This window comes from Centruroides vittatus, unplaced genomic scaffold (assembly GCF_030686945.1).
Source record: "Centruroides vittatus isolate TY-2023 unplaced genomic scaffold, ASM3068694v2 scaffold_944, whole genome shotgun sequence".
Taxonomy (NCBI): domain Eukaryota; kingdom Metazoa; phylum Arthropoda; class Arachnida; order Scorpiones; family Buthidae; genus Centruroides; species Centruroides vittatus.
The window spans coordinates 2224410-2236935 of NW_027122722.1; the positions used below are offsets into that span (position 1 = coordinate 2224410).

A 12526-nucleotide genomic window follows, 5' to 3' on the forward strand; every position below is an offset into this window, starting at 1 on the left:
GCTCCGTCGACCGAAACCCATCGGGGTGGCGTTAACCCGGGCGTCGCCGTCCGTCGCTCTAAGCGCCGGCGGGAGCCACGCGCGGTTGCCGCGTTCCGTTCAGTTGTTACCGTCGAGATCGGAGGACGAGTGACGAAGACGTTAAAGTCCTGGGTGTTATCGGGCCGATTTAAGCCAAACGCCGACCGAGTAATGACGGCGCGGCTTTGCTTTAAAAGTACGCTGTACTTTAAAAGTGCTTTGAAAGGAAACCTCTCCTAAAGTGGCGCGTCTGTCGGTAGACCTCCCGATTCCGTTTAAAGAAGTCCGTCTTTAACGCCCGGGGTCGGATAGAGTCAAAAAGGAAATAAAAGTCTCCGTAACCTCGTTTCTGGTAAACTGGATTCTCATTAAAGAGGTAAAACCTCGCTATCTTACGGGTACGTTCATAAAGTCGAACGAGTTAAACCAGTTTCCGGTAGAGGTGTACACAATTAATTATACACTATTAATGAAGATATTAGCCTTATTAACAACTCTGTCATCAAGTACAAATTTCACTCTGTGCACATCTTGATGAAGTTTCAAATGAAAGTAATGAAATTCACCAAGTTAGTTTACGTTGTGAAGTTCTAAATTGACTCGAGTGTTTAAATTATGGATTAAAAAGTGAAATGATACAAATAACTATATCAGAAATATTTTTTTTAGGTTGCTTCTACCCGAAGCAATCTAAGAGCTGCCGCAAACTAGCACTTTGCGAGAGCAAAATGCTAGCAAACGTGCTCTAGCATAACCGATAACGTCATAGGCTCCGCCCTTATCTTCTTGCTCACGTGGTTTTTCCTTTGCTAGAGCAGCGATACGAGAGTACTCTCGCTGTTCACAGAATTCAACAACGAGAGCATTACGCTAGCAAGAGAGAGCAGCGGAAAATGGATGACTACATAAACATGCCACACGTCGAAAAAGAAATAATAGAATTTTATCGATGTACGTAAATTACATGATTAATACATTCAGTATTGAAAAGAAAATGGTATAAACGTTGTATATTAAAATAGTTATTTATAAATAGGCTTAAGCCTGGTTAGGCTTAACTAATAGGCATATTTTTCCCATGCTGTTTCAAAGTTTGGAACGAAAACTGACAAGTATAGGTTATAATAAAATCTTTGTTCTATAGCCAATCCACATCTGGATTCCACGTCATGTGGACTAGTTACGCGAGCAAACGTTGTGTAGTTTGCGGCTGCTTCGTGCTCGAGTAGCTCACCTAGCAAAAATGGCTCATAGCATCATGGGAAAAAAGGTGGGGCTTAGGAGTGCGACCGAGAGTACGCTAGCTCTCGCTTCCTGTAGTTTGCGGCGGCTCTAAGAAAAATATTTCTGATGAGACTAGGCTAGCAACATTCATCACTTTGATGTTAGAAACTGCCATTTTGTTGTAAATGAAGTGGTCGAAATGTCTAATGAAAGAGAATAATGATGATGTCATTTTCATTTAAGGGCACTCAAAAGAGGCAGGACTTTGTTAAACGAATCTTTGACACTTGCCATTGTGCTGACTGTCGTGCTTATTTTATGGGGGCTATCCCCATTTACAAGTACTCCCTACATGAAAGTTCTTTATAAGAGTGCTAGTCAATATTTACCAGAACAAACTATTCTAATAAATGAATTATTAACGAGAGCCGTAAAGTACTAGCAAGGTTGTGGCCAAAGTTTTTGTCTCTAAAACGTTAATGTCGAACGCCAGTATCTTGTAAGTGACGTTCAAGTGTCATGTTTTAGAGACAAAAACTTCGGCTGCAACCTTGCTACTAATTTCTTTGCGTATGCCTGCTGAATTTCGATGATGTTTCAGACACAAACCAAATTCGTTCGAGAAAATGGGTAACCCTTCTTTTCAGACGTCTGACGAAACTTGACCCCCCTTAAAATCTTTATCGTTTTACAAATGATAGATACCGTAAGTAGAAACAAAACATAGAAGAAATTTTGAAATAAATATAATAAAATGCAGAAACTATATAAAATTTAATGAAATAAATGAATGTCTGGCAAAGCTTGACCATCTCTGGTTCTCCTTGTCCCACATGTCTCAACCCCTCCGTTCCTTTGGTGTGGACTTGATTTACAGATGGCCTCTTTACCAATGTTGGACAGTTTAGTGAACATCTCTTTGTTACAAACTCTCGTATCTGTGAATATGGTTTCATTCCACTTGCGTTTTACTTTTCTTCTAGCCGACTTACCGTTTTGTTTTCTGACTGTTAGATAGAGAAATGTGTAATAACTTGCACATTTCTTTCTCTCATTTCCTATTGTCATAACTCTATTGACACTGCTTTCTTTTAATTCATTTCAAATTGTCGGTTGATAGAAAACAGATGTCTCTTACCGCTTTTGACTTAATTGGGAGACTCTGGGGAAATGCATCACAAAATTTCTGCAAGGTGTGGAATTTTCCAGACCTTGGGAAATGGGTGCGAAATATGAATCTGGATTCAAATTTTGATCACAAAAGTAACAGATAAAACACATCCCTATTTGACATTGTTGTTATCTGTTCAATCGCTTGCCACCCTTTTGGCAAGCTTTCTTCGCAGTTTTTTTTATCCTGTATTGCTACCTTAGACTGAGCAAAGATGTTTCAATTGGTAGCTGTTAAATAGTTATGTCTGCTGAATGATGAGTGATGAATGTGTTCAAATGGGAAGCAGCTGTCATTAGTCAGTTGCAGCTAGTGATAGGTAGTGTAAACGAAAGACACTACTAAATGTGGTGGCAAAACATCAAACATGTTCTGAAACAGTGCTACTTAGAGGGTGTTTGACAGAAAAATACTTGACTGCTCCGGAACTGTTGAGTTTGCTGAATACAGCCAATAGTTTGTTTCGACAACCAATTATGAAGTTTTCTGGGATCTTCAGTTTGACATTCTTGTGAGCGGTTTCAGTTATTATGGATCGAATATCATTCCAAAGTTCTTCAGGTTGTTTCAAGCAACTCAAATCTGTTTGTCACCTTGAGAGTATATGAAAGAGGGATCTTGAAAGTGTCAAATTTTCTCTGTTGGATATTTTTATGGGCAACACAGAATCTGGTCTTGATTTTGGCTGCAAGTTCATGATCAGAGCCACAGTCAGCACGTGGAAAGGTTTTTGCTGCCATGACTGAGCTCCTCCAATGGTGGCTGCATAGAATGCAGTCAATCTGATTACAATAGGGGATGTCCAAGTGTAGAGTCTTTGTTTAGGCTGCATGTAGAAAGTACTTGTTACTCTGAGCCAAGTTTCTTGACAAAACTGGCTTCTGCTTTAGGTGCGTAAACTTTGCACAATTTTGATGATTATTGGCTTGCTGCATAATTGGGTGGTGGTTATGCTGTCATTAATTGCCTTAAAGCTTTCTACTGTTTGTGAGGTTTTCTTGTTCATAATGAATTCTACTCCATTCCTCCTTATCTTGTCATGGCCAGAGTAGAATACAGTAAAATTATCCAAGTAAAAGTATCCGTTGCCCTTCCAGTGCAATTCACTAATTCCAATGATATTGAAATTAAGTCTTTTCATCTCCTGCTTCACAATATTCAATTTGCCAATATTTGTGCCTTCCACATTCTGTGTAGCTAATATGTTTATATATGCAAAAATAACAGATAAAACTCATCCCTGTTTACAAGATTACAAGGGAATAGTTTTATCTATAACTAAATTGTAAGGTATTCAGAAACCAAGGCATGCTTGTAAATTGGGGATATGCTAATACTTTTCCATATCCATTCAAGAAATTTTGATAAATTTGGAATTATCGAATGGTTTGGTTGGTGCATTCTCGATCATCGGTTCGTTTGGTCAAATTAACTTTATCTGAGATTTAATGCTCACTCATTCTGCATTGGCACGTGTTTTATTTTTTAGACTTTTCCCTTTGTTTAGCTATTAAGGTACATGTTTAACTTATTGTGTTTTCAGATAAAAGATGTCGTTTCCAATTCGACTATCGGAATGATGCGAATTCAGTTTTGGAAAGACACTGTGGACAAAATTTATCAGGTAAGTAATTTGATCGAATCTGACGTCTTATTAAATGTTATGTTAAAGTTTTGATGTTCACAATCTATTCAAATACTAATAAAAAAAATGTAATCATCTTGTTTCTAAATAAACAAAAATATTTTAAATTAGAAATGATTTTTCATGATAGTATTTTAATTTTTTCTTAACATACAAATCATTAATGAATTGAGCACATACAATTGTGGTGTCGTCATTGTAAACTAGATACATCTGGAGATTTTAAATATAATACCTTCACCAATTTTGATAACCTGTTCTATGCTCTCCCATTCATTTTCAGTTACTTCTTATCAGACTGATAATCTGGGGTCATTGTTCTAAATTTTTATTTAGCATTAAAGTAAAATTGGGTTTTACTTACAAATTCTTTTAAATGGAATGTTGCAAAATTAAATAAAACAGAGAGCAAATTTAATTTTTATCAATTAAAATTTATTTTCTAATTTAAATGATTTACAATCAAATTATTTTTAGATTTAAATTTTTTAGGTCAAAAGATAATTTTTAAAAATAATTTTAAAAACTGACTGATTTACCATACATGATACTTTATTGAGAATTGTTATTTTCAAAATAAGTTTCTTCTACAGCAGTGATTCCCAAACTTTTTCGATCCACCGTCCCCTTTGTTCCATAAAGTTATATTCAACGCCCCCAGCCCATTTTCTCTTGTGTGAGAAAGGATTGGAAATATTCTTAGGAAAACTTTTCTATGAATCTCACACTTTGTGCCCTTACTGTACATTGTTCTCAACATCTGGAAACCATTAAACGCAATGTTTCCTCTTATCAGTTTAACAGAGGAAAGAGAACGGCTGTCAGTGACCCCAACTTTTGCCTTTGATCACCATTCAGTACCCTGCCTCCAGTGCCCCCTAGATTTACTCACCACCCACAAGGGGGCGTTATCGCCCACTTTGAGAAACACTGTTCTACAGCTATACATATAGATTCCAGCACTTCTCCCAGTTTTCAAAACATTCCTGCAACTCTTCTTTTTATGTTAAGCACTTACTGTAATTCTGTTTGAATGTCATCAATGTTCTCAAATTACTGTCTTTTCAGCACTTTTTTTCAGCTGTGGAAATAGAAACAGTCACACAGTGCTGAGTCTGGTGAACAAAGAAGGTGGGGAACTATGGCCATTTTAATTTTGGCGAGAAACTGTTGAATAGAGATAACCATGTGAGAGGGACATTGTCATGATGCAATAACCAGTTCTAAGCTTTCCAAAGATCTGGTGTTTTTCCTCTGACATTTTCACACGTGTGCTTCAAAACATCCATATAAAAGTTTTGATTCACAGTTTAACCTTGTGGAACAAATTCTCAAAAAAATAATTTTCTCCCTATTGAACTTGGTTATTAAAATACAACAATGATAAATAAATACAAAATATAGTCTTATAATTAAAATATAAAGTACACAAAATGGTGAATACAGTACACACAGTTAAGAAAAAAATATATAAAAATATAAACTTAAATCCATACATATAATATACATGCATATAAGTAATATATCAGGTTATAAAGATGAAATTTACACAATTTGAAAAACTTTATTGACAGTTAACTCAACAATGATTACAGTTTAGCCTTGTAGGTAATCACATCAATATCAATAAATCATGTCACCTTTGCTGCAAATTTTCAATCCCATGAGCTTTGGATGACTTGGATTCTTGTTTGAAAAAGTCTCGAGCATCAGGTATTATCATCAGGGCCAGCCAGTGGGTGGTGCAAATGGTGCAACCACACAAGGCTCTGCAATCCTACATGATTCAACTCTTGCAAAATTTAAAAATTGATCATTTCATTATTTGCTAAGTTAACTAACTTTTGCTAATCTATTTAACAGATGGTATGTTTACCATTAAGATATTATTTTGTTGTTTGAAACTGCTATTTTTTTAATTAAAAAGTCCCATACGACAACCTTGCACTGGGTTTCACTATTTCTCAGGCTGGCCCTGATTGTCATTGAACTGTATATTGACAAAATGATTCTGCAGGGTATGAAATAGATAGTAGTCAGTGCCATCCAGAATCTTCCAGGTCAGACTGGCCAGTTTTTCTAAGATCATTGCTCTGTGTGCTGGTATGTTGTCTTGATGGTGTTGGAGTTTGTCAGTTTTTTATGAAGTTTTTTGATTTTGGAACACTAAAGTTGTTTGTACAAATTCTCTAGTGGTCAATCATGGATTATCATCTCAGTTACAGAAGATCATCATCATCAATGGTGGAATTACTGCCTGGATGGGGGTAATTTATCTCAAAGCGAGAAATCACCATCCTTGAATTTCTTGAACGAATTGCAGTGGGTCTGCCCATTGACTATATCCTTGTCAAATGCCTTGCAGATGAGATTATGAGTTTTTTGTTGCATCGTGGCCAGTATTGAAGTGACGGAGCAATAGCATGCAAATGCGTTCTTTCAAAAGTTTCGTATTGTCAAACATTGCCAATTATTCTATTTCCAATGAAATATATGACAAACTGCACCCTGGTTACTCTACTTATATACTGAAATTGAACATTCTAGAACATTTTTTTCATTCTAACATTCTAGAATATCAAACTGGTTTTCAAAAAAATAGAGCCACAACCGATCAAATTTTTGCTGATCGAACTCAGTTCGATTGCGGGTACGAAGGGGTTAAGACATGTTCTCGAGAAGAATTTGGAATGCAATGTCAATACATACCTGCTGTTCATTGATTTTCAAAAGGTGTATGACAGCATCCACTGGCAATCAGTGTGGAAGGCCATGAAGGAGTTTGAGATACCAGACAAACTCTCCAGAATTGCAGAAATTTGCATGAATGAGGTGTGGTGTACAGTAAAAACCAGGACAGCTTTCAGAGAAAAACAGGACTGAAACAGAGAGATGCCCTGTCTCCTCTTCTCCTTAACATCATTCTAGAAAAAGTTGTCAGAATGGCCCAGGAGATAGACAATAAAATGGAAAATGACTCAAGAGACAAACTGTCACTACTAGCATATGCGGATGACATTGTCATAATTGGAGTATCTCAAGGGGAGGTGACGAGATTAATGCCAAAATTATCAACAGCTGCATGGGTTTGATCATCAATGAAGAGAAGACTAAATACATGGTTATTTTTAAAAAGGGAGAATTCCACAAAGAACGTCTAACCATAGACAATATGACATTCAGCACTACAGAATCCTTCAAGTACTTAGGGACTAACATAAACAGAAACAATTATATCAAGAAGGTAGGGACTTGCTTGCTAAAGAGTAACAAAATCTACTTCGGACTCACAAACATACTAAAAAGCAGACTCCTTAGTAAAAGGACAAAGCTAACTGTGTATGAGTTGCTGATTTGACCTGCAATTTTGTATGGATGTGAAACATGGCCAATGAAAAAGCAGGAGAAACTACAATTACAGAGATTTGAAAACAAAATACTAAAGAAAATGTTTGGACCTGTGGAAGACTATGATGATGATGGTATCATGGTCAATGGAGAATCAATATGGAGGAGAAGAACAAACCAGGAACTGCAGACAACTTACGACAAGCCTATGATCACACAGGTGAGTAAGGCCAGAAGATTACAGTGGCTTGGCCATGTCATAAGTAGGGATTGCAATTGCTGGATCCCTCATCCAGCAATCCAGCTGGATCCAGTGCATTCTTCAGCCTGCTGGATCCAGCGCTGCGGATCTGCAAATACTCAATTAACTTTCTAAATAATGGTGCAAAAGTCTACGTTGTCGGCGTTGCTGCTTTGCTACGTGCACTATCACTTGGCAGTGAGAGTGACATTGCCGTTCAATGCGGCACGTGTTACACCCCCTCTCTACATTGCACTGTCTGCCCTTTTGCCTCTGCTGATCTAATTGCCAGTTGACTTTCCGCTCTTGCTAAATAAAGTGTCTTCACACGAAATAAAATAAGTAACTTCTCTCCTAGTCCTAGTGCATAATTCTAATTTACGGTCAGTTGTGACGTCAATGAATCACGTGACGGAACGATTTATGATTATTTGATGACCCTGAAACCAACTAACGTAGAGGCAGAAAGGGCCTTCTCCGCAGTGGGATATAGGGGAAATACGTACAAAATGACATATGGCTTTATTTTAGGTTCATAAATCTTTATTGGTAAACCACAGCACTGTCATATTCTACACCAACCATTTTTGGCTCTTTACCTATGAAATATAATATACATTTATAATATAAAAATAATAGAAAAAAAATATTGTTAGTTTAATTGAGATCAGCCAAAATCCATTTTGTCCATATGCGATGGACAAAATGACACATTACGTAAGGACAAAATGACATACACGTAAAAACTATAAAATTACTGACAAAATTCACAAATGAAATGCTTGGTTCTTTTAGAAACGTCAGCACAAGAAGCGTGAGCCCAATGCAAACAACTCAAGCATCGTAACCAGTCTTCTTCAGGCTTAGATCGGGAAAAAAGATCATTGCAATATATGCATGGACAGTCCTCTTCATCATCTTGAGAGTTATCAGGAAAATTTTCTTCTTCAGTGTCTTCTTCAAGTAACGTTTTAGTAACGTTTCGTCTCCTTTCCTCTGGCGGAGCTTTGGGCTCATTTTTTGATTTAATTGCCTTCATATTAGGAGTAGAAGTTAAAACTACAGGTTTGTCGAGTCTTTGGCTTACGTTTTCCTTGACCACTTATAAAACGTCCTTTTGGGACTGGAGAAATCTCCTTAATAGACACAGCAAGAGTAGAGGACGATGAATGTTCTTTAGTAGCAGCAGATGAATGATACAGAGAAACTGAATCACGGGACCCCTGTAAAGTTGGCTATCTAAAGGGAAAAAAGCAATTTAGAAACCAAGTTCAACACATTGAAAAAAATTAAATAAACCTTTTTTTCAAATAAAACAGATGGTTTCTTTTAAATAATAATGAAAGATTTGTTTTTGGAAGCCATTTTTTATAATTAATAAAACATTAAGAGGTAAGTTCCTTGACTGAGCTCTTATGGACTAAATGACATACCTATATCATTATGTCCGTTGCCTATGTATGTCATTTTGTCCATATAACAGTATAAAAAAACAAAATTATAAAATAAATACAAAGATGATATTTTTAATGGAAAAAGTTATTTAAGTGCAACAACTTCTTGAGGGTTGAAATAAATGCTACACGAATAGATAAAATAGTGAAAATCTTACCATCTATACAAAAAACTTGTTGCAGGGAAAACAACTCGTAACGTATCAATGCTTTTCGTCGGCCATGACACCTGGGCGAATGAGAGGAGTGCATTCACGTTTTGACAGGTTAGTAAAAGCCTCTCGGATAACATGATCTCGTGGTTAGTTTCGTGCTTGAGACAGCCAAATTCAAATTATGTTGCCTATGTCATTTTGTACGTATTTCCCCTATATACTGTTCATTAATTAAGAAGTAGGTTGGGCGACAACACCATCAATATCATTTGTTTCTTGAGATCCTACTTCCAGAAAAGTAAAAAAAATAACAGAAGTGATTGATTTAATTTTATTTAATCCTTTAAAATACTTTATTCAAGACAAGACTAATTTTTTATAACTTCTACTCGAATTCTATTAAGTTAGAGTTTTTAACTTTTATTCTATAAGTGGTTAGTGGGCTAGGCTAGGCAATTTTATTGTGAAAATTAGTGAGAAACTGAAACTACCTAGTTAGTTAAATAGTTAATTAAATTAATGAGTATCAGTATCTTAGATATATGATGATATGAATGTATGTGATTCATGATTGTGATGATAATAACTAAGTACTAAACTACTACTAATTACTTACTGACTACTTTACTAACATGAATAATTAAATTAGTTATAAATAACAACAGACTGATATGTAGAGCCTATATAACAGGCATGGGCAAAAACGGCTCCGAGAGCCGCATGCGGCTTATGTGAGTCACATGCGGCTCTTGTTGAAAGTGTTAATTTTTTTATTATTATTTTTACAATTTTATTTTTATAATTTTGTGAAAATATGTTTATTAAAAAAAATGGTTAATGTTACCCTAGGTTCCGAGATGGCGACGGGGAAATTTTTCCCTACGTTGGAGACTGCGACGGGGAAAAAATTTTTTCCTCGATTCAAGATGGCCGCGTTTCTGGCCACCATCTTGAATTTCTCTGCAGACTCCGCGGACATTAACCGAAAAAAAAAAACAAAAAAAAAAAAAATATTTTTACTCACTTTTCGATGGTGGTTGCCTACTTCTTCCTACTTTTTTTTTCCTTTCCGATCCATTCTTTCTTCGGTTTTGCCAGCTTGGATACTTTCCTTTTCTCTTGGTACGGCTCTTTTTTTCCCTGTTCTTTTCGATTCGGCTGCTCTTTTATTGGTCGATTGGCGTTTCCCTCTGTTCGATTTATTACTACTTGGCCATATAAACGACAGAATGCAACCCCAATAAATGTGGCCAAATTTACTTTTAAATGTTCCTTCAAAGACAGAAGTCTTCGTTCCGCACTTACTACATCGCAAGAAACAGCTTTCTCTATTACTCCGATGACATAATTTGCATTTAGAATCGCACGGAATGCAAACGGACTCGGTTGACTGTATGCCTACTTTTACAGCAAATTTCGGAAATCTCAATGCGTTATCGATACGGGGAGGCAAACCTAGCTCCAAAAATTCGTCTTCCATTAACTTGTAGAAATCACGTGTGGTGCAACTCGACCGAAATTCGTTGTTGAAACTCAAAGCGGCAAAACTACTCATTATCGAATAATCGGCAATAAACTAAACGCGGGGAGGTGGCGAGGAAAAAAAATGAAATATCGTAACCAGAAAAATAAACAGCAAATATTCCAATACGCAATTCGTTGCAACACTGCAGTAAACGATTCCAACTGGAAACTAGTCGATTTGCATAAAATTGCATTGAAATGAACAGAAATCACGTCACAGATCGAGCATTTGCATATTCGTTCGTAACACAACTACGAATTTCCCGCCAATATTACTCTCGCACGACGTCACGAAAAGGCTCCCTCTAATGTCGCAAATTTACACACGACCGTCGCCGTTTCGAGGTTACAGGATACTCGGCAACGTCGATCTCAGGGCTGAAACCGAACAGGGAAAAATTCTCAACAGCGTCGACGTCACGACTCTAGGGAAAAAATTTTTCCTTGCCACAGTCGCCAAGATAGGGAAAAATTCCCACCGCTGCCATCTCGGAACCTAAGGTAACATTAACCAAAAAAATTCAATATTTGTTTTATATTATATTTATATTATATAATAAAATCGCGTGCCTTACCATACTATCCGCCACGACAGTACAGAACTGCGGCTCCCGTGCATTTTGCAAAACCTACATTTCGGCTCCCACTGAACTCTTGCTTGCCCACCCCTGCTATATAAGAAAACTGGTAAGACTGATAGCCACTTAGCCACTGATTATCCGTCCTTACGTTATTATAATATATTACTATAAATTAATTAGTAGAATTACCTTTGCTATTATTTAACTTAAAGATTACATTATAATTATAATCTAACTAAACATTTAAAGTTAATTATCTCTATCTCAAGTGTTAAACCGAACCAAAGTTAAGTTTACTACCTAAATGTGTAAGAAGTTTTACTGATTTATAGTGACTAGTCTAAATAATAAAAGTTTCTGAAGTTTTTAAAAGAAATTTTTATTTCTTTAAAAAAAACCATAAATTGCTGGATAGGTAGACAGATAGATAACACTTTATTGCACCGAAAATACATCTGCGCTGGATCCTGCTGGAATGATGTTGGTCCAGCAAAACTCCAGCTGGATTGAAAACACTGCTGGATTGCAATCCCTAGTCATAACGCTTCCTATAATGGCAACAGCTTCACGAGAGCTCCATAATGAGAGAGAGAGAAGAGGCCAAGAGGCCATCCCAGAAAAAGGTGGATAGATGGGGTCACTGAAGATCTTAAAGACCTTGGAATCGAAGATTGGCAGAGGTAGGCTATAGACTGAATGAGATGGAGAAGGATTGTGGCTGTGGCTAAGGGCCTCCAAAACCCATAATGCCAGATGAAGAAGATTTATTTCTGGTTATTTCTAGAAAAATCAGAATGTCTAAATTTCACCTTTTTAACCTGATAATTGTAATTACATTAATATTTTAAAGAACTATAAAATTTTCTATAAGTATTAGATGTTAATGGTGCGGTTTTTTGTATATATTGCTTAAGTATCAATTTCCCTTGAAAATTTTCTTTTTTCAATAGATTAATTGATTTAACTTCACAGTTGGTTTAACCGTAGTTATTTCGTCTGTACCGCATTTCATCAGAGACAAAGACTATTGGGTTTTATTCACATTATTCTTTATTTGCACCCGAAATGCATAGTGAAATAAAGAATAATGTGAATAAAACCCAATAGTCTTTGTCTCTGATGAAATGCGGTACAGACGAAATAACTACGGTTAAACCAACTG

General features: G+C 36.4%; 1 protein-coding gene across 1 annotated transcript in view; it reads left to right on the plus strand.

Moving 5' to 3' along the window:
- sicily (NADH dehydrogenase (ubiquinone) complex I, assembly factor 6 homolog sicily) overlaps positions 1–12526 on the plus strand; it is a 35247-nt gene that overhangs the window by 668 nt on the left and 22053 nt on the right. Inside the window, exon 2 of the mRNA XM_067288905.1 lies at positions 3960–4040. Within this exon, the coding sequence (XP_067145006.1) occupies positions 3993–4040 (48 nt within the window). The 5' untranslated portion in view covers positions 3960–3992. The remainder of the gene's footprint in view (positions 1–3959; positions 4041–12526) is intronic.